This window comes from Phoenix dactylifera, chromosome 16 (genome assembly GCF_051530095.1).
Source record: "Phoenix dactylifera cultivar Ajwa chromosome 16, Ajwa_hap1_PhDact_Kaust_v1.1, whole genome shotgun sequence".
NCBI lineage: Eukaryota > Viridiplantae > Streptophyta > Magnoliopsida > Arecales > Arecaceae > Phoenix > Phoenix dactylifera.
In genome coordinates this window covers 11,663,497-11,686,789 of record NC_143205.1, presented here as the reverse complement: position 1 = coordinate 11,686,789, position 23,293 = coordinate 11,663,497, and the positions used below count along the sequence as shown (strand labels likewise).

At 36.7% G+C, this 23,293-nt stretch overlaps 1 protein-coding gene across 1 annotated transcript; it reads left to right on the top strand.

The window, feature by feature from the left end:
* The first annotated feature begins 205 nt into the window (after positions 1-205).
* Positions 206-23,293, top strand: LOC103723539 (polyadenylate-binding protein 1-like). The gene is made up of 6 exons (XM_039114765.3): positions 206-429; positions 521-623; positions 14,088-14,161; positions 15,546-15,737; positions 15,872-15,933; positions 19,834-23,293. Exons 1-6 carry the CDS (start codon positions 298-300, stop codon positions 19,880-19,882), a joined length of 612 nt encoding a protein of 203 aa, XP_038970693.1. The 5' UTR covers positions 206-297; the 3' UTR covers positions 19,883-23,293.

Genomic DNA, 23,293 nt, shown 5'->3' with positions numbered 1-23,293 from the left:
TTTTTCTGCACCATATACTGGATAGGTGGTTTATGAAGGGCTTTATTCACATTTTACCCATGGAGTTCAAAAAAAATCAAATCGAGTTGTATTAAAGGGGTATGGCAAGGGGTTCTGTTTCTAATTATTACTGGTAGTCAGAAAAGTATGGTAATAAATGAGGAGCATAACCTCTCTTAGCCTATTCTTGAAATACCCTACTTATTTAGATGTGTCTCTCTCTATATAGTTTGCGCTTCTTATAGGCTTACGGAGAGAGAGAGAGAGGCGAAGATAGTTGGAGAGCAGAGAGAAGAGATGGATCCTCCGCAGCAGCAAGAAAAAGAGTATGAAGTTTACGGCATAGATATCCCGGAAGAGGCCATCATGGAAGCTGATGAAGATATGATCCCCGTTAAAAATGAGTCTGAGCCAACTAGTTCCAAAAAGGTTAGGCTAGTTGGCTATTTTCTTTCTTTCTTCCTTTCTAGTTTGCTTTCCTTTCCTTTTTGATAGACTAGATTGGTGCAATATATTGCAGATCTTAGAGAATGTTCAGAAGAGGCTTAGCGACCTCAACAAGGAGGCTCGCATCCTCCAAGAGAAGAAGGCCAAGGTCGAGAAGGAAATGGGCATCGCCGGAGGTATCTTATCTTTACCACCTCTTTTCATTTTTTTCAGTTATTCTATGACTGCATTTTGTTTTAGACAAACTTCTAGTAGATAGAGATATAGATATAGATATATCTTTTACTGGCACTTCTTAAGAAAGATAAAAAAAAATCTGTATGGTAGTGCTCAATAAAAAGCCTTTCTCACACAAGGGAAAGGTAAAGAACTACCTTTGGAAGAAGCTAGAACAACAACTAGCTTTTGGGGTATCCCTATAACTAGCACCTCCTCTATTTCTGAAACATTAATTTCTTGTTGGAGGTGCAAATGGAATAGTGCATTTAGATTTAGATAACTCATTAAAAACCTAGACTAAATCTGAAATATGATTTTGTGGTTCATTCTGAAGCTTCCAATGTGAATCACAAACTCCAGAAAGCCGGATTTAATTAGAGTTAAATACATCCTTGTTAAAACCAGGTACATTTAAAAGTGCCTTCCATGCTTTTCCTTTTTTTTTTCTTTCAAAAATCAAACAAGTGAAATGCATCTCCTCAAAGAGCTTTTTTGTTGAAGCGCTTCTCAAAATACCTCTATGAAAAACCAGAAGAAATATGAAAGACATTTGTGGCTTTATAAGAAAGCAAAAACTCTTTTCCAAACCAATTTTGTTTGGTAGCGCCCAACTGACATGGCTGCTTACGCAGGTAAAAGTTAAAAATCCGCCCTTGATATAAGTCGGAAAGCAAGCTATTTAATGATGTTTCTATGGAGCACCTATTTTGTTTCCCCAAATAGAGTTTGCCTTGCAAATAAGACATGGGAGTTACAAATGAATTATGTGAACTTGCATCCATTTATCGTGTCATGAACCTAGCCCAAACTGCTCGCCTCTTTCGATGAAGACAAAGATTGATTGCTAGCTTTAGTTAGGCAGTAAACGAAAAGGTGGACTCTCGGTCATCCGAATCCTCTATCTAAACTCAAATGCTAGCAAATCTGAAATCAAGTCCACTTGAGTTGAGTTGGATCCGGATCCTGGAACTAAATCAACATAAAAAATACTTTTAGGTTTTGTTTTTAAATAACGCAAAATGGTCAGAAAGACCACCATATATTTTATTAGAAATGAAATGTATAAAAAAGATAAAAAAAACTAGGAAGGGGTAAGAGAAAATGCAAGGAAAAGAACTAGGAAAAAAGAAAAGTGAACGGCAGTGGAGAATTTATTTTCATATCTGAATCTATTTGAATATGGATAGAAATTTAAGCATCCGACTAATATCCATATTTGTATCCATATCCATCAATAAAAAAGGATATGAATATGGATAGACAATTATCCGATCTGTATCCAAATATTCGATTCTATTATAACCCTATTTAATTTTATATAGCACTCAAGAACTTTAAAGAAAAATAAATGATCATATTAATATGCTATTAATTTGATTTATCATCCACTTAGTAATATCTTTGATTCTGTGGTTCTAAATTTAATTATCTGATTTATATCTATATTTATATCCACACTTTCGTTATTCAATTTGTATCCGTATTCGTTTGAAACAAATATGGTCATAAATTCTTGCATCTGACCAACATCCGTATCTATATCTATATTTGTTAAATAAAATAAATAATAATATAGATATGCTAGTATCCGATCCATATCGGATTCGATTCCAGCCCTACTAACTAAACCACCCAACAACACAAAATTCCAAGCCCAACCAGTCCAACAGGCCAATAACAAGCATAGCCCACAACAGAAATATCTCAGCCCAGACATTGCAAATATTAATTGCCTAAGTCTACCCAATCAGACATTTTTCTAGCATCTACTCAATAAAATACAATAGTTGAAACAATGTGATAAACCATCAGAATAACAAATCAACTGTTCTAATAAATATGCTCAAATGGAAACGTCTTCCTGAAACCAGTAGAGCTTCACATTCAAAATGCTTACATTAAGATCCTTTTGGAGTCTGATGCATACCAACATAATAAGATTCAAAATGCCATCCTTTCAGCACAGTCATTATCTTCATATAAATGTTCTTTGTTGAGTTTGTTACTCTGAGAGCAAGGTACAGACTGCAAGAACTTATCTGAGTCTGGATAAGGGGCCAATTGCAGCCAAATGCCCCTTATCTTGATCTGGACTAGACTCGGTCTCCTACACTGTGATGAATTAGTTAATCAAAGAGAAATGGGGAATTTGTGGCACCAATTAACTACTAATTCTATCTTACTTTAAAATAAGGAGACTAAACTAAATTCAGACACATTTGACAAATAAGAAAGATTACGAAGGGAAAGGAATAACTATCCCAAGTTTCACAATTCTACAACCAAATGGTGTCTAACAGCATATCCATCTGTTCCAAAATGATCAGTAGTTCAAAATGATCAGATATGATTTCCCTCAGAAGAGGGGAAAAAAGATCATACATCATACATAGGTGATAATTCTCAGTTCTCGAGTATGTTACCTTGAGCTCTTATACTAGAATGTGGTATGGAAAGTGACATCTTGAAAATATTACAATAAACTGGAAAGACATGATCTAGTAATGTTACTGAAGAGTTATTGACATTGTTAAATGAAACGAAGATACACCATATGTTTACTATAATTGTTTTTTAATGGTGAGATACCAACAATGTTTAACTTGATCTCTATTCTTCAAACCTAAGTAAGGCGTAAACTTTCAGTACCATTTTTTATATTAGTTGGGTTGGTACAGTATAGAGTACTAGTCATGTGTCGTATTATCGCATATGTGACACCAACAAACATGTGTTGGTATAGTCGGTATGATATAGTATTGAGATGTGTATCAAATATTGGTCGATCACCAATATAAAATATTGTAGTTGGTATGGACTATTACAAAATGGTGTTCATAAGAATATAGTTTTGGAACATTTTTTAGCTAGCTTTTTCGACTAAGTTTCTAATACCGAAATTAGCAGGAGCTAAGGGAAATTTTAAGAATACAATGAGGAAAATTCTTTTAGCATATTATTTGTTTATCTTATATGCTTTTCAAGTGTTCAACATTGGTAATTCTTATTTTGGCAAAATAATTATGATATGGTCATGCATCATCTTCCTATACCGGACATATCTTTGAAGCCAAAGTGTAGGAAATTAGAAAAAAAGGCAGCAGAGAAGTGGTTACACTTGGACCCTTTTTGCTTTAAAAAAATTCTTAGATTGAACCATGACGTTATTATCTTTAATTTGGAGTGCCCTTCCAATTTCCATGCATCTCTAGAGCCCGTATGTTTGTAAAAGTCACGTGACTGTTGCGTGAGTATCTAAATCTTGAAAATTTCTAAAATGCCTTTACAAAATAGAATTACGGCCACAATGGATGATGGGATCGTCATCCGAAAAATTTCAGCATGCGAAAAAACCTAAGCTTTCTCCTTTTAGCTTGATTACAAGAATCCACTCGACGAAGAGCTGCAAGATTCGATCTTTCGGAAGAAAGTTCGCATCTTTAGCAGATGGCTTTTTAGTTTTTCGCGAGGGCGGTCTCCAGGGCATCGAAGAGCTTCCGGGTGGGAGGAGTCGAAGCTGGCGGTGGCGGTGGCGGTGGCGATAGCCTCTTTGAGGCGGTCGAGGGCCCTGACATGCTCACCGTCCCTTCTCCACCACCAGCCCAGCAGGTGGGTGGGGCTCGTGCTCCTGGGTGGGCCTGGTCTTCTTCTTCTTCTTCTTGCGGTTGGAGAGGTCGAGGGAGCGGTAGATGTCGTCGACAGTGAGGACGGAGGTGGAGACGAGGAGGCGGTGGAGGTGAGGTTTAGAGGGGACCGCTGTGAGCTCGATGGAGGTCATAGACATCAAACTCGAAGAGGTTGGCGATGACCCCCGTCCTCTCTCCCATCGCCGACGCCCCTACACAAGGTCAGCCGCTCAATCCCCGATTACATCAAGTTCATGCCCATCTCATTTTGTCTTGCCCAAGAGAAGAATAGAGTATCCCCTGTCGTGGTGGTGATAAGTATATTTGCTTTGTTATTCTCAAGTTAGATTTTTACGACAGAGATATTTAAATCCCCCATCCATTTTTGGTTTTTAACATTCCTTTTCACTCTCTTAAACAACCAATAGAGAAAGATACTAATAACAAAGTTGGATGAGATGATGAAATCCTCCATGATTTCCAAGCGTTACAGTAAATACATCCAGGGGTGTTCGATTGATATTTGGGCTGGAGTCAGAGGAGGTGGCGACTGGCGAGGAGAGGTGGGGAGGGTCGAGTGGTCAGCATTGGTAATGGTGGGGCAGAGGCTGAGAGGGGTAGGGGCACCAGTGGCAAGGATGGGGACTTGGAGAGTGAGAATTGGGAGCACCTGTGTCTCCTCGAAGCATGGGTCCTCTAGGAAGCAGAGCCATGGGCGAGGGCAAGGACAATAATTTGGGAGGAAGAAGCGGATAATATTGGTAGGGGGATTTTGGTCATTTGAATATTTCTGTCAACGGTGTTAGTGAGAAGATGGATAGAAGAGCCAATTTTGGTCTGATATCTGACTTGGTGGATTTATCTGGCGCTTTTTGAACCAAAAGGGGTCCAAGTGTGACTTGGTCAAAGTACAAGGGTTGCTACTGGATTTTTCTTTCTCTCTATATCTAATGGCATACATAGCCGTGGTGATTTCCTTGTGCTTCAGGTGAAATACAAGTGGTTTATCCAAAATCATGTCAAAACAATCTGGTTTCCTTTAAAATAGGCTGAAATAGATTAAAGAAATTTACCTAATTTTGTCTGCTTTTAGCTTGGCAAGCCACAAAACTGATTTTCTTTTCTTTTCTTTTTTTGAAACAAACGGGAGGGGTTTACCCTATATTGTTTGAATCCAGGTCATTGGGCATCACCACCAATGACTTCACCAACTCGACTTGGCAACAAAATGAAGGTTTTTGTCTCAACCGAGTTCTTGTTTGTATTGGTATCAAGCAACTCCTGAATGACATATACAAATGTTGGTCCTATTATATTGGTCGATATAATACGATGAAACCTAAGATATTGGCCTACATTTATATTGGCCGATATCTTTCAGTCACTTTTTTTGCCCTCCGTAAATAGACTTTTACTTAATAAATCTTGAAATCAATGCTTAAAAATATAGTTCTTGATCCTGGATTTTTCATATTGGCTGAGATTCCAATATCTTTGTTTGTAAATATCTGTCGAGGTCTTAAAACTTTTGATTCTCACCAAATTTTTTCACTTACCTTATTGGCCAAGATAAATTAAGCTCTTGATTTATCTTGGTCTCGACTATTCACTGAGGTTTTGGAAACCTTGAAAAACTATCAGTGAAGTATGCCTTGGTATTACTTTTATAGTACTTTTTTTGCATCTGAGGAGGATATAGCAGATGGTAAGTAATTTCACTTACTAAGTAATCTATGCTCTTCTTTTCTATAAATATGTGTTTGTAAAAGAAAAGGAAAGTTATTATCCTTTATTTTCTCTAGCGAAATAAGGTCATTGATGGAGCACCTATAAGCATCAATAATAATAAATGTAAGATAATTTCTTTTGTCATTGTTAGTTTGATTTTTTTTTTTTTTTGTAGAGTAATCAATTTGACAAAATTATAGCATAGTAGTTAATCTAACCCTATTTGGTTGTTTCAAAAGAAATTGTAAGTGTTTGAAATAAGGATTGCTGCATTAGTCGGCTCTATACCGTACTGAGCGTACTGTAACGAATGCACCGTACTATATCAATACCAAACTGGTACGTAGACTCGTACTGCACCGATACTCGGTACACCTCGCTGTCTCGTACTGTACTGCGTACTGACACTACAAGATGGTACCGGTACCGAGACGACGAATCTTGGTTTGAAATTAGAAGAACCTATTGATTTCACAAGAGTGAGAAAAATCCGTTAAATGAGAATACTGGCATGAAAGCCTCGTTGCATCGAGTTATAGTTCCAATTTAGTTGGACAACGATAAAACCTAAACTAACAACATTCCCACTCCGCAGGAGATCTATGCAGGAGGTGAGGCATGACAATCAATCAAATAACGAAGCGAATGATGTGGATGATTTCCTAGGTGTACAGATGGAAGATCCTCCATTAATGCTGGCTTGGTAAACTAAACATGCCTATCTGGTTCTTGAAATAGGGAGATTAGCTCACAATGATGGCATCACCAACAACTTGACAAGGGGTGAAGTGAAATAATCTTGGGGCTATGGTTGATCAAGGAAGGTACCATAGAATGACCTAAGGCCATATTTAATCTAAGAGATATTTTGATATGCCTTAGAAAGCCAGCAAGAGCACAACACCAGAGGATCACTGTTCAACACAACTTCATCCAATATATCAACAGGTCCAATGCCTTCTTCGAGATGTTGGAGAGTGGAGGTCCGAATTGTTCCTCACTCCATGTGAAGAATTGCTCGATTATGTTCCCAAGAGTGGTGGTCCAACTTGTTAGCATGCTATTATTGTGTATTGAAAGCAACCCCTTATAGTGGAGGTTGGACATGCTAAGAAGTTCATGTTTTGATTCGTCTCTCCCTCTGAAGTGTTCCTCGTGATGAAGGTTAATCCTTGCATCTTTTGGGTGTGTTATGTCCTTTTATTTCTTCTCTTTATCAATAATACCAAAAAATTATATTTCTCTTTTGGTTGTCTTGTGTATTCTTATTTCTTCTCACTTAACAATGGAAATTGTAAAACCCTTTTCATGGAGGAAATAAAATTGTATTGCTTGGTTATTAAGCAAACCAGTCAGCGACTAGCACCACCATTTGCAAGAGAATTGACCTGGCATGCCGCATATGCATAAATCGATCGCGTGCTAAGGCATCCTTGTGGATGGAATAATTTTACTAGTATTTGGCATGTGGACTATAAATGCTTTATCCAAAGATTTAGAAGTTGGTGCACAAACAAGAACCGATCATTGGTTGGTTGGTTGGTTAGGTATCATGGTATGTAAAGCATGATGTAGGGCATAAATCAACACCTATTCACTTAAATTGGAAAGAAAAGAAAAAGGTGTACCAAGTTAAACTTTGGGGGGGGGGGGGGTGCTAGGATCAATGTCAGGTGGTATCGAGTGTTGGTTCTTGGTCAGTACTAGCCATTATGCTCGACTCCTACAGCCTTGGTTTTATTCAGGAGAAGGGAACATTTGATGGATGGCTATGATACTAGTGATCAACATATCTGGAGTAAATTTTCTCTCTATTTAATATGCTTTTCCTCTTTGTTATATAGAGGGGTGCACCTATCAAAGAGGATGGCATAAGTATATGATATATGGGCCCTAGAGATATTAATGATAAGAATATGTTTTGTGAGCTTAGGAGGGATTATTCATTGCCTTCTACCCTATAGGATTACTTTTTCAAAATGAATTAACCAACATATCTAATGCCTTGTACCTAGATCTATCCAGACCCTAAAGAGTGGAGGTTGAAGTTGTTCCTTTGTCCACATGAAGAATTTCTCGATTTCGTTCCTAAGAGTTGTGGTCCATCCCGCCCTCATTACTGCCACTGTGTATTGAATAGAACCCGTCCTAGTGGAGATTAGACTTGTTGAGAAGTTTACATCCCGATTTTTCTCTTCCTCTAAACTATTCATCATGAGGAAGGTTTATCCTTGTATCCTAATTATATTTCTCTTTTAGTGTGTTATTTTATTCTTGATTCTTCTTTATTAACTATGTCACTTTTATGGAAATTGTGAAATCCTCTTCCTTAAGGCAATAAAACCTGTATTGCTTGGTTGATAAACAAACCAATTGGCGACTAGCATGGCATGCCATGGATGCTCAAACGATCACGTGCTAAGGCATCCTCGTGGGCAGTTGGTAGGCAAGGTATCATGTGAGTAAAACATAACGTAGGGCACAGATCAACACTAATTGACTTAAACGGGAAAGAAAAGAAAAAGGTGTACCAAGTAAAACTTTGTTGGGGGGGAGGGGGAGGGGTGCCTAGTATCAATGTTGGGTGGGTCAAATGTTGGTTACTAGTCAATACTAGCCATTATGCTTGACCCCTGAAGTCTTGGTTTTACTCTAAACAAGGGAACATTTGATGGATGGGTGTGACACTATTGATCAGCATATTTGGAGTAAATTTTATCTCTCTCCCTCTCTTTCTATTTAATATGCTTCTTCCTCTCTTTGTTATATGGAGGGGTGTATTGACTAAAAAGAAAGGTGTAAACATGGTTTGCTGTATCGTGCTAAACCGGCCAGTTCAAGGCATATCGAATTAGACCAGTCGGTTACAGGCATGATTCCTTATGTCGGTACGAAATGGAGGGAGAAAGAGAAGGAGAGAGAGGAAGAGAGAGAGAGAGGATGAGAAAGAGAGAGCTCAGAAAGAGGGAGAAAGGGCTCGTTAGTCCCCCTTATTTTATTTTGAAATAAGGATTCTCTGTTTTGAAATGAAATAGGGCATCCATCCTATTTTTTTTTTTTGCCGATTTTGAACTAAAGTCGGCAAACGGCAAGGATTGCTGAACCGGGCCGACCCGATCCCTGACCGGATTGGTTTGCTTATAGAAAACGGTTCCGGCCCCGTACTAGACAGAACTAGACAAAATCGGATAGTTCCGTCCGGTTCAAACCAGTACCAAACCGGACCAGGCGCTAATCAGTATGGTACTCGGTACCGGTTCAACAATCTTTGGCAAACGGTTTGCCAACTTTGTTGGGGAGAGGAAAGGAGGGAGGAAGGGAGAGGGAGGCCGAGAGAGAGGATGAGAGAAAGTGTTCGAAAAGAGGGAAAGAGGGCTTGGGAAGCCCCTCTTATTTCATTTTGAAATAGGGATCCCACTATTTCGAAATGAAACAGGGGATCCATCCTGTTTATTTTTTGCTGATTTTGAACTGAAGTTAGCAAACAATTTGTTGACTTTGCTATAATGAAGTTGGCAAACCATTCGCCGACTTTAGTTCAAAAAATTCAAAAAAATTATTAGTTTGCTTCAACATGGTATAGTATGGGTCTGAGTTCCGGTTCAGCAAACTTTGGGTGTAAATATATGATATATGGGTCCTACCGTTAAAAATTTACTCTATATAGAGATATTGATGATAAGAAACCTTTTTTTTAAAAGTTTAGGAGGGGCTAATCCTACATTCTACCTATATGTGCCCCACCCTTTCAAGGCTGACTCTAAAGGGAACTAAACTCCCGGCCTCTTGCTTAAGTGGCAAGAGATGATCCCATCTGAGCAAATGTTGGGTGATGATGGTAAGAACCTTAATGCGAATCATTTAAATTGATGCAATAGGCACCTTAATTTATAAATATGAAAAGAGCCAAGGTCATTGTTGACATAACAATATAAGAATATTTGGTGGCTCATATTCAAGGGTGTAATCTACTGAGCTTGATCGAGCTTGGGTGGGATCGAGGTTGATTTGTTTACCCTTTATTTCAAGATTAATTGAGCTTAATTTTGAATTGAGCTGAATGCAAGCCTATTTGATTAGCTTGACGATCCTAAATTGAGCTGAAATTAGTTCAAGATTATATGAAACATGGTTCAAGCTTGACTGAAAGCTCAATTCTTGGCTTAGCCCTAAATTAACATTTAATTGATCCAAAGAATAAAATGAATGCACCAACTAGAACCTTAACCGATGATCTATTATATATAAATCAAATATATGCGAGCCTTTTTGAGCCAAACTTGATCAAACTGGTTGATCTTTGGCTTGGCTTGAATTTGAGCCTGTTTTGCCGATTCAATCTTGGTTTGTTTAGCTTCATTCCAAGCGTGATTCAAGCTTTTCTCAAGCCATGTCCGAGCTGTGCTCAAGTTGCTCTGCTCCTCTGACAACCGTACTCATATAAGAGAAGTAATGACAATGCTTGAAAGTTACCACAATAATGTGATTTTGTTCAAGTTGGATGATATTATGAGAATTTATAAGAAATGTAATTTACTATTTCTCTAGAGCTTTATAATATCAAAACTTTTACAAATTGAATTCATGTGAAAGGCCCCAAGAAAGCTTGTAGCACAATCATGTACCACTAGATTATACTATCTTGCAAAATTGCAATGTACATAGCAAAAGTCATTAAATAAAGAAGTATGAAATATATAGCAAATATACTAAGAAGGCAGGTTTGGTTCCATAGTATGTGGTCTTTGCCCTAAGCGATATCCCCTTCTTATGCATGATTTCCAGCTAAGGTTGCTCTCAATTTGCAAGGCATCCCAACAAGTGCAATCATGAGTATGAATGGACCAAAAGACTATTTATCGCATGAAGAAAAAAAATAGTAGGTTAAAACTTAAGGGAAGAAGCTTACAAAGTAATGGCCATGATTCTTTGAAACATTTTAAATTCTGTTACATGAAGTGTTAATATTTTTGGCCAATGAATTAGAGAGGATCTTCATGACACTTTATATTGAAGTTGATGAGTTTCAGCATGGATAAGAACTTTCCTTTTTTAATATAAGGAATTGAAGGCCAAAAGCTCCTAAATATACTAATATAATAAAATAACTAGAATAGGAAAGAAAAGAGAGCAAAAACCACCTTGGAAAGCCCCATGTAGAAGAACGCACTACAGTTATCCCAACTTGTAGATGAGTAGACAAATCATTATTTATTGCTGTTACTTAAAATGGACTGATCTTTGGAGAGATTGAAAGCCATAAGAAGGTTCCGTTAGATCTTTCAATACATTGGCAGCTCTCCATGAGGTCCATAATGATTGAAAGTTGGCTGGCAGGCCAGGTATGTTTAAGTTGTGTAGAAGTTTGGACCAAAGCTGATTAATGAAGGTACCATTAACAAAAAGATGGTCCAAATTTTCTTTGATATCATTGCAAAATGGACAACCTTAGTGTTTTTTTTCCGATTTTCTTTTTGAGATTGGCTCTTGTGTTGATCTTTTTTTTCATAACGTAGCTAGAGGAAGATCCTTGAGAGGTACCAGAGATTTCTGGAGTGTTTTTTGTAGAAGGGCAATTGAGGCCTCCCAATCCACAAACTTATGCATGAACTTCCAAGGAAAGTTGGATGCATCTTACTTTCCATAAGTGCATCGTGCATAGTCAAACTGGGTAGGGATTGCGCTACCTTGATATTCCATTTTGAGTTGCATCTACTCCATTGAGATGCCTTCGTTACAAGTTTCTTCCTGCAATGGCCATAAAGATTAGGGAAGAGCATGCTCAATACAGTATCCACCAACCATGTGTCTTCCCATAAATGTATATCACAACCATTCCCAAGCTTAGATGCCAGTCTATTCCAATTGAGAGGCAAACTAGAGAGAATAATTGTTCATAAGGGAGAAATTCTCTTTTAAGGCGTCCAATGAGATGCCATTTTAATTTTTTTGTGATATGCACAGAAAATTTAAGATCTCCAAACACCTCTGTCTCACTTCAAATATATTCATGCCCACTTAGGCAAGAGAGACATATTAACTTGTTCCAAGTTTTGACACCCAAGTTCGTTCATTGTCTATTTTCTAGTTAACTAGACATGCTAGACCAGATAGGGTTGAAAGTGGATTGGGTGATATCCGTCTCAATCTATTTTCATATCTAAATCTATCCGGATATGGATACAAATTTGCCATCTGACTAATATCCATATCTATATCCATATCCGTTAAAGAAAAAAGATATGGATATGGATAGACAATTATCCAATCCATGTCTAAATATCTAGTTCTTTTTGTAATCCTATTTAATCTTGAATATCATTCATGAACTTTGAGGAAAATAAATGACCATATTAGCATGTTATTGACTTAGTTTACCTTCTATTTAATGATATCATTGACTTTATGGTCATAAAGTTTAACTATCTGACTTATATCCTTATTTATTTTCATACTTTAATATCTGATATGTATCCATATTTGTTTTAAACAAATATGGATAAGAATTTGCATCCGCTTAATATCTGTATCCACATCCATATTCACCAAATATAAATGGATAGGTGTATGAATATACCGATCTCCAATATTTGATCCTTTTTCGGCCCTAAGACTAGAGGCAATTGTGGAGCCTTTCCAAAGGAAGGAATGTCCTTACCTACTACACTTTAAGTGACAAATAATGGAAGCTTGTTAATCGACATGTATTGCAGAAGAGTTGATAGAATCACATCAATCAATGTTAATCATCTCCTAATGGAGAGGAATTTCATTTTCCATGAATCAAGTTGTCTATCAACCCTAGAAATAAAAGGTGTCCAAGTCGATTTTGGTAGTTTGCCGGCTGTTAGCGACAATCCAAGGTAGGATAAAGGAAGATTCTTGATATTACGATTCATCCAAGAAGCAAAACCTTTTTTGTTCGATTGTGCACCCTAATAGGTAATGGAAGATTTCTGATAGTTAATAGCCAAACAAAAAATAAGTTCAAGCAGTACAAGATCAATATAAGGTTGCTAACAGTCTTTTTACTTACCTTGGTGAAAACTAATATGGCATCCACCATTGAAATATTTTGACTTTGCCTTGTATCCAAGGATTGCCAAGCCCTTTAACCAAATTTTTTATTTCATCATGATGAAGTATCTTGCCTAGTGGGTTACTTTCTACAACAAAGAGGAATAACGATGAAGTGTGATCTTGCCTTACTCCTAGAGCAAGAAGTCCAGTTGCCAAATTCTCCATTAACATTTATCGCAATTTTGCTAGAGCATACTATGTCTTGTACCCATTGAATCCATGTACCAGGAAACCCTTCATATTTCAAAATGTTGATCAAGAACTTCAAATTTAGTTTATTGAAAGCTTTCTCAAAGTCTATTTTGCATATCAATCCTTCAACATTCAACTTTTTAACATTGAAGATGTTTGGGGCACATAGTATGTTGTCCATAATTGATCTTTACTTTGATGAAGATTGTTCAATGAATGTATGCACGGTATCAACTTATTAGCTAACACTTTTGAGGCAATCTTAATGCAGCTGTGAATATGGTTGATTGGTCAAAAGTCCGACCGTGAGGAGGCAACTTCCTTTTTAGGTATAAGGGCCAGAATAGCATAATTTATTCTAACCAGATCTAAGTTATGAGAATGAAGTTGGGAAAATATAGTGAAGAAATCCTTTTTAACCACGCCTCAGAAGAGACAATAGAAACATATAGCAGAACCATCCAGCCCTGGGCTTTTGTCACCATCTAATTGGAACTTGACATATAAATATAACCCATTTGATATATTCTGACAAGCATGAATGTTGCATTAAGTGTCAAAAAAAGATTGGTTGTGCTGCACTTTCTGTTAGTTGCATGTTTTACCTCTATACTTTTCAGTTTTTACATTCATGGATTTGCAATCCCCACTATGATACTATGTTTCATGCATTTTCTATGATATGCGATATTCTCTTCTCTTTTACTGATTTAAGTTCTTTGCTGGATGATTGATGAGGTCCTATTTTAATTTTTATGTTTTCATGTATTCTTTGTTGTGGTTGAAACATGTTAGAAGATTCATCTGGTGCTTCTATCGGCCTTCCTGAAAAAGAGGAAATCGATTCCCGTTCCATCTTTGTTGGCAATGTAAGGCTTTCTAATATTTTTTCTTCATCACAGAGCTTTCCATTATGTAGTTTAGTCCTTGAGATTGATTTATTCTCAAATTCAAAATTGCATAAAGAGAATTGTCTTAAAAGTAGGGGTAAAATATATAGGTTATGCACAAGAACTACCTTTCCATAAATGAGTCTGAACTGACAAAAGCATATATAAAGCTCACAAGCTTTATGCAAAAGGAGAGTGGAAATGGGAGAGGGAGGGAGAGCTGTAACTTGTTTGCACGCGCGCTGAGCATATTCTTGCCCTTTTTAGCTTCTTTAAACTCACTCTTTTCGAGTTGGTCTCAATATTTATAGTGCTTAATTTAATTTGAAGATGTTGAAGTTGTCCATTAATTGGAGGATCCATTTAGCAGGCCATATTATTATACAACACTTCCTGTTATGTGACTCACTGGTTCTGAAATGCATGATGCAAATAACCTGAGCTTTTACTCACTCTCAAATGGTAATTTTTGATTTACTGATCATATTACATGTAGCATGCTTTTAATTAAAATTGCTCGCTTTAAATTCAAGTTGGTGGTAACTAATATCAATGAGAAAGCATTTGTGGAGATCTAATTAGGTTATCAATTTGTTCAGATGAGTGGACCATGTGATAGATAATAGTCGAGTGAGATTAATAACAATATAGAAATGATTTGAGAAATGGATCTGCAAGTCGCATTAATATTAAGATACCAGTGGAAGACAACTGTAAAAATGTGATAGGTGATCAGTTTGAGTTTTGATACTCTTAGGATTATGTACATCTTTACGCATGTAATTACTGATGACAGCTCTCAATGTACAAGAAGGTCATCAGGACAAGTTTTTCTATGAAAACACCAAGAAATGCCGTCATCTTATCATTGAATTGTTTTCCTTTTGGTCAGGTGCCATAAATTATGAAATACAAACAGTGCAATGTAAAATGTAGCTTCAGATAAGTTGGTGGCCCAGTATTGATTTTTGGTAGTTCACTCTGTTTTCAGACATAGCAATGAAATTTATACTCATTTGAGGAAGTAACTTTCAGCTTGTTCAAGATATTTATGCTATCTTTTGTTCCCCATGTTGACTAGGAAGGGTGATACTAAGTGGTATACTAGGGCATAATAAGTTGGAAGCGGCAGTTTCTAAAACAAGGATTAATTTTTAGCAGAGAAGTTATAAGGAACAATTTTTGATGTATGATATAAATATTGTAATGGTTAATGTATCGTGCAAGAGCATTAATTCATTGTACTTTCGTAGCTATTATTAAGACAAATATCTCAAAGTCTATCAGATTATACATTTGTAAACAAATCAAAATTACAGTATTATTATTAGTCATCCAATAGTTGAGCAACACATTTTGCCAGGTTGATTATGCTTGCAATCCCGAGGAGATTCAACAACACTTCCAGTCTTGTGGCACAGTAAACAGAGTAACAATTTTGTCTGACATCTTCGGCCAGCCCAAGGGATATGCATATGTGGAGTTTGCAGAAGTAGATGCTGTTCAGAATGCTCTCTTATTGAATGAAACAGAGTTGCATGGTCGTCCATTGAGGGTTTGTCGTAATTCCTTAACAGAATAGCTTTATTATATGACTTTTTTAAAAACTTGCTTGGATGCGGTGAAGGTGCCACCTAAAAGAGAACAGGTTTGCTATATAACCTTTATAAAAATTGTTTGGACTAGCAGGTGTTGCCTAAAAGAACCAACATTCCAGGAATGAAACAGAACTGGGGTCCTTTTGGTTATGGGTAAGCCTTTTTTCTCATGCTTTCGTGGCTTTATATGCTTTTGCATGCTCAGAAGAAGACTGCTTTCATGTATTTTTATTTTTTTTAAAAATCAAATTTTGAGTTCACAGGGCACCTGTGCAATGCTCTCATGCACACAAATCGTCATTACCATTTCTCTTGGCCTCAAGCCTAAAAACTACTTGTTCATGTTAAACTCTAAGACTAACATCATAGGATTACAGCTCACACGTATGGATGCCAGAGTAGCACAGAGTTGAGAATCCCAGGCTGACTCTGCTACTTAAATGCTTTCAGTTTCCTTCTTTTGAAATGACTTCCTTTAATATTTTGCACTGATGTGGAATACAGCATTGAAGTTTTGATCAGAGCTTACAGTCCAATAGAGCTGATTATGTATGATTCTAAGGTTGGACACTAAGATTGAATGCCGGATAAAACTATATAAAGAGTTAAGGTTCAACTATAAATCATAGGTTTGTTCTGGATTGCTGGATGTGATGATAAAAAATTCATTTGAAGAAATTTAAAAGGTAAAACAAGATAAGATATGATTTTGGGCTTATGAACTCTACAAAGTTTAGTGGAAATACTTGAAAGGAGAACTTTGTGATGATTTTAAGTTTTAATCACTAGGAACAAAACATACTCTGATGCTTTATTCTACTTTTACTATAAAGTTGGTTGCAACTTGCAACTAGTTTGCCATTCCCACAATTTCAATTTCATCTGGATACTCACAGGAATCCATTATGTGATCTTTAAGCTAGCAGAATTTCATTCCTAAAAGCGATTTGTAAGACTGTGTGAGACTGTGTAGGCAAATGCAGCCTCTTGCCTACCCTGCATAAAGCCAAGGTAGCCTTAATATATTTTCACACCAAATAGTGGTTTCTGAAGTGCCATGGTATAAAGTCAGGTAGCTCTAATCATAACATTTTTATTTGATACGCAAGTTCTTGTAGTTTATGTTCAAAAAAGTAAACATGCTCGTATTTTATAGATGCTATAATGTTGTGCATTTTATTTTATAGATGTATAATATGTAACATAGACGGATGGTAAATATGGAGATAATGTATGGGATATTTTGCTTTTGTTATAACATGCTTAATTAATGCATGAGAGATATTGTATTAATATAAGAAGTGGACTATTGTTAGATGTTAGTGTTTGGGATACTTTTACCAGCTGAAGACAATAATGAAACATGAAACTTAGAAAGCAAAAAAAAAGTTTGCTTACATATTCGGAAGGGGCTGTCAACTTGCAATCAGAATAAGGAATGACATAACACCTTAGTAGATGGAAACTTAGGGTGACAATCTTTTCAACCACTCGCCCCCTATAGTCACCTCCTAGGCACTTTATTATTCTAAACATTTTTGAGAGATTTGAATCAAGCAGATATTGGCAGCTTTTATGGTATAAAATCAATGTTTCTAATTATTTAATTTGTTTTTGTTGGTGTAAGGAATACAAATTTTTGTTAGTAATGGAATGGCTTATTACATAAAATTGATTCTATTCCATAATCTGACAACAATGAAACAATGGAGTGGATTTTCCTGTTCCTTTGGCAATGGCATTTCAAGAAGATCAACATAAGGTTGATTCTAAATCTTAATATAACTGGCTTAACCAAACCATTCTTTCAAAGGCATTTCTTTCTGTTGTGCCTGTATGGTGGGTTGGACATGATGATTCCACTTGTGATCTATTACCTTTCCATTTTGAATTCCATTTTGTCTCATTTTTATTCCTAGGAACCAGATGTAGCCTTATTCTGCTAAAATTTCTGATAATAAATGCCATTTGGTTGCTTGTTGCACATAGCAAATGTTGGAACCTGCAGAGGTTAGATTACAACATTCCAGTACCCACTTTTTGAACCAAACTTGGCCATAAGAGTTTACAGGACCTGAATGGAGCTTCTCTAGGTAATTTGTTAATATACAAAGTGAGGAGTGGTTTTGGAAATTTATCAAAATGAATACATCTAATGGCTTGCATGGAGAAGCATATAGATTTTCTGGGTATATAGAGAAACTGAAGTTGGAAAGAGTAATGAATTCTCTTTTAGAGGGAGAGATGGTAGTAGAATTATATCCAGAGATGTTGTTCCCTAGGTTTGTTGTGAGCTCTAGAAAACAATGTTCTAAGTGATTGTTTATTTAACGTTTTGAATTCTTTTCTAGAGGGAGAGATGGTAGTAGAATTATATCCTGAGATGTTGTTCCCTAGGTTTGTTGCGAGCTCTAGGAACAATGTTCTAAGTGATTGTTTATTTAACATTTTGAGAAATTCTGTTTTCAGAAGAAATCTGCACAAAAGAAAGATTGATGAAATGGTAAAGCGTTTTGGTTTTACTCCTGGTAGTACATTTAAATAGGTAGCCAGCTGCAAATCATGGAGGTGAGAAGCCAACTGATATTTTGCTGTGTAAATCTTCTTACAATTTCTGATCCTTTGGGAGCTGGCATCATAATTGATGTTAGTTTGAAACCAAAAGATTCTTTTAAAATTCAAGGCTTTTGATGGAATTCCACATGTCAAAAATCCTCATGGTATCCACACCTACTGAGATCAGGATTCATCAAGAAGACAATGCTATCTAGGCTGTTTGGAAGTTCTAGGCAGATCTTGGAAACAAGTTCTTTCTAACTAGGTTTTGTGTAGTTGCTGAGAAAGTGAGATAAAAGTTAGAAGAAAATCTTCTTTCCACCATGTCAATGCAAAGAAAATTTAATAAGAGAAAGTAAGGAAAGAATAAACTGCCATTTTTTTGTGGCCTAAAATATTCTTCTCAAATAGGTAGTAATTTTGAGAGAAAAAAGCAATAGGCAAGTGGATAACAATAACTTGTATGTAGCACTACTTCCTTTACAACTTTCCCTATAACACTCTCAACCCGACCAAAGAAGATAACTATTAATTTTCTTCTCTTCTCCTGTTATTCTGCTTTTCTTTTCTTTCTCCTGTTATTCTGCTTTTCTTTTCTTTCATTTGTTAGGTAACAGTAAATATTCTTAAAGCTATTGCCAAAATCTTCCCTAATAGTCTCTCATGAACCTGCTCTCCTGAGTCTGCATGACCTGCAACCCACCTTACAGACTTTGGATGGTGCTACTATCTAATGTTGAAAATAATATGATTTTTTTTTTCAAATATATGCTTCTGATCATTCATGTATACAACATATTAAAAGAATTGCCCAAAATGTTGTAAAGATTCTAGGATTCTTTATAATTCTCCTGACATCTCACAGATCATAGAAATATTTTGGAACCTCTCGAGTTCATTTTTGGTCTTCCAAAAATTCTCCCTCAGTCTCCCATCAACTGGTTACATAAATCCATGCCATACGGAAGTTTATGTCAACTTATACCTGCATGCCTTCTACTCCTTTCGAATTTATGCTCTTTGGCATTCTCCCCCACCAAGTCATGACATACATTTGTTGTTTCTGCTAGTGCCTTCTCCATCTAGCATTGGTGGAACTTCTTGCCATTCCTTTTCACCTTGGGCCCTCTTTGTGCTAACTCTTCTTCTGCATGACATTTGCATCAATTCTTGGATTCTCCTGCGTCTTATCCTTTTTAAGGTCCAGATCAACTCTTTTGAAACTGTGCTCACCTTACACTTGTCCCCACCTCTGTAAGGCTAGTGATCCTCTGGATACTGGTCATACGGGATTTCCATCCCCCCCTCTTTGATGAAAAAATACCACATATAGAAGCTTATCGGTGCAAAGCAAATATATGAATGTCATTTTAGTATAAGCTCATTTACTCTGGCATTTGCTTTATTATTTCCTTTTTGGTTAAACATTTGGTATGCTATTCCACAATGTTATACAATATCTTATATGACATTTTCAATTTTCGCCTACATATACAGAAAAATTCCAAGGTTTAGGCGAGCAATGCGCTACAGACCATACTACTGAAGGGTGTATGCATCACTGCATGGCAAACTCTACTGTGGCATTCGCCAGGTTGCTGTGCATGACATGTGGAAGACCCAGAATCTTTAAAAGTGATGGCTCCAGTGTCAAGAACATTATGGGACTCATGACTTTTCTTTGCCCTATTAAGCCAGATTTCTAGATTAGTATGAACTAATATGTTTTAACATAAGTTATGTTATATGTTTCTCTTTTTTATTAACTAGATGTCAGAAGTTGCTCAAACCCAGCTGGAGTGTTTCACCTTTGATGCATCAAGAAAGCACAACTTGGCCCTCTTTTATGTGGTTCATAACCTGCCTTGTTTCAGTCATGATGGATGTTACAAGAAAGGATAGTGGAAAAAGCTAGAAAACACTTGCTACCGATCACTGGTCAGTTCATTGAGGGATGTGGGAGTCGGTGATTGCCTAGGCAGAGGTGGAGCCTGAGAGATACCGGACGAACAGAGCGGTGATCACCGCAGCCGACGCCTCTATGTTTGGCAGCAATCCCTACTGCCACATCCTGGATGAGCTGGTGGTGATCATTAGCAGCTAATCGATAGCAGTACTCAAGGACAGTTCAACTTGCTGACACAAGATCCTCTTGGCTTGGTCATATCACTATACATGATAATTACTTGGCCACCCTTGTATTATATTGGTCCTTGTTGCACAATGTGATGATGCATATGATACATGCACACAATACACACACACATATTGTGTCAGCTAATTATCTTCATAAATGTGATGATGTATATGATCCATGCACACAACAAATACACACACACACACACATTGTGTCAGCTATTTTTCTTTATTGAGAATTAGGATATGTAGAAGCCCCAGCTAAAATCAGACTTGAGTGCAGGATCCAATCCATGTCTCTAGAATCAAGATAAATGACTTTACCAACTCTTCCAATTCGTACCCTCTAGTTGATGTGAAAGTTAAATTGCATTTCATAAGGCTTGGCTCACTTGGATATGATTTAACCCATTTAGCAAGCAAAACAAACTCAATAGAACACATTAAAGTTCAACATATTGTAGACTCATAAAAATAATCATGTACGATAAAGTCTTAAAATCCATTGTCCTTGCTATAAGAAACATATTCTGTACCACTAGCTGTAAAAATCAATGTGATCAGAATGTGAAAGAAAGTGGAACTAGATTATTTTTAATATCCTTTCTGATTTGAAACTACTTGGATATTTACTCTTTCTCCCCCATCTTCCTCCTACTTTTTTTTTGGATTTTTCGAAGAAGAAGATATAGAGCTACACCACCTTGTATTGGGTAAAACTAGAGATCCAAATCTGGTCTCTAGTATCACAAGATGGAGACTTATAAACTCCATCATCGACACCTTAATAGATATTGGAAGGATAATGTTTGATTTCTTTTATCTTTTAATTTTTGTGAGAAATCATGAACAGTTTCACCCAAGGATGTGATGCTTCTTTTTTCTTTTTGAGAAGAAGAGGGGTGTATCATTTATTTATTTCATGAGATATAGAAACAAGTAGGAAATGAAGAAGAGAAAGGAGTCAACTTGAGCTTGAGAACAAACTAGCAAGGAATTTGAAATCAGCAGCTGCTTTAGAATTTACCACATAGCTCCAATCTTTTCAGCACCTCCAGATGTCAAATAGCAGGACTCCTTGACGGTCTTGCTTTTGCCATTGAAAACCCTGTCATTTCTTTGAAGTCATAATCTCCACAAAATAGGTATGATTAGAAGCCACCATCCAGTTCTCAACTACTTAGAAACTTTGAGTTTTTGACTTTGTATGTTTCTATAAGCATGTAGCAACCATGTGCTTGGAAGTTGAAGCATGAGCACAGAGAGATGATTTGAGTGCAATGGAGTTGCTTGGAAATGGCCGGTTGCAGGCCAAAACCAACAAACGAAAGAGAGTACTTACTTTTGGTCTGATGGAAAACACAAGGTGACCTGTTGAATAACCAAAAGTTTGAAACCTCACCGACAAAATATAGGAAACAAAATGAAAATCTAAAAGTACTAATAACATGTTCATGTACAATGTCTGTTGCTTTTGGCACCTAATGTTTGGATTATTTTTCTCTTGCATCAGTTGAAAGCATTCTATGAGATAGATTTTTACCTATGCTTGCTTATTTTAATATATTAACCAGTCTGGCCGTGCCTGTGCCTGGACCTCTTTTTCTATATTCATCATGAAACAAGTTACCAAAGTCCAGAATAAGCTAGCACTGGAGCCATGCCTTGAAACACCTGCCTTCCTAACACCCTTTTTTGCACTGTAGTTCGGTAGAAAGATGTTTGATTTCAGAGTTAGCAGAGTGACATGCATCTAGATGGACTACGACAAGGTGTGATTAGAAATTCAAATCGATACATTGAATAGCTAAAAAATATTAAACAAAAGAGAGTAATACTAGAGAATATGTTATTGTATTAAAATCTAATAATTTTTATCGAACATGTCACAAACATGAAAATTAAGATTCATAGGAAGGTGAAGGATGTCTGCTAGCTGAATTGGTAAAGCCTTATTTTGATATAAGGGACTTTGGGACCTGTGAGGATCTGTGCGGGCGTATGTTTAATCCCACATCGATTATTCGCTGGGTAGATCTTGAATACTTATACATGATCAAATAGTATCAGAGCAGGTGAGGTCATGAGTATGCTTAGTCCCACATCAGTTATTCACTGGTTATTCGTTGGGTATGCTTAGTCCCACATCAGTTGTTCCCCCACTTATTTTGTTTCACTCTCTTTCATTTTTATGCATTTGATAAAAGGATAAACCAGGATCCTGATTTGAAGATGATCATTCTTGTAGAAAATCAAAAGTGTGTAGTTAACGCATCCAATAAAATAGCTCTATGCATCCAACAATATGCACTTGCGATGTTATGCAGAGAGATTATTTCAGATGAAGCAATATGAAAATCTTTGGAACCAGAAGCAGAGTACAGAAGTTGCGAGAGAACTACTTCAATGTTCATGCAGAGAGAATATTTCAGATGAAGCATTATGAAAATCTTTGGAACTAGAAGCAGAGTACAGAAGTTGCGAGAGAACTACTTTTGCCAGACTCAGGATTTTATTGGGTGTGGACATAACAGACTTCAGCGACAAGCAGAAATTGAAAGATACCCATTAAATGCACGCTTTGATAATAAGCTTGAGGTTGCAAGAATGGGTTTCTTTTGGAAAGACCAACAGAGATACATCGCTGATGCAGTCGCAACAAATTTCAGACATTGTGATGCTAGGCTTATGTGCCCCCTGGAATGTAATAAGGTGGGATTAAAGAAATTATTTATAACAGAACTCAGGCAGAATCAGATAGATAAAACATTGAAGTCGGATTTTTTAATCGTTAGTATAATCAATCAGGTTAATTTGACCC

Excerpts from the sequence above, each read along its gene's own strand:
- LOC103723539 (XM_039114765.3), top strand. The coding sequence starts at position 298 with ATGGATCCTCCGCAGCAGCAAGAAAAAGAGTATGAAGTTTACGGCATA. Across the intron at positions 624-14,087 it reads GGAAATGGGCATCGCCGGAG|AAGATTCATCTGGTGCTTCT; the intron begins GTATCTTATCTT and ends GAAACATGTTAG. Across the intron at positions 14,162-15,545 it reads GTTCCATCTTTGTTGGCAAT|GTTGATTATGCTTGCAATCC; the intron begins GTAAGGCTTTCT and ends ACATTTTGCCAG.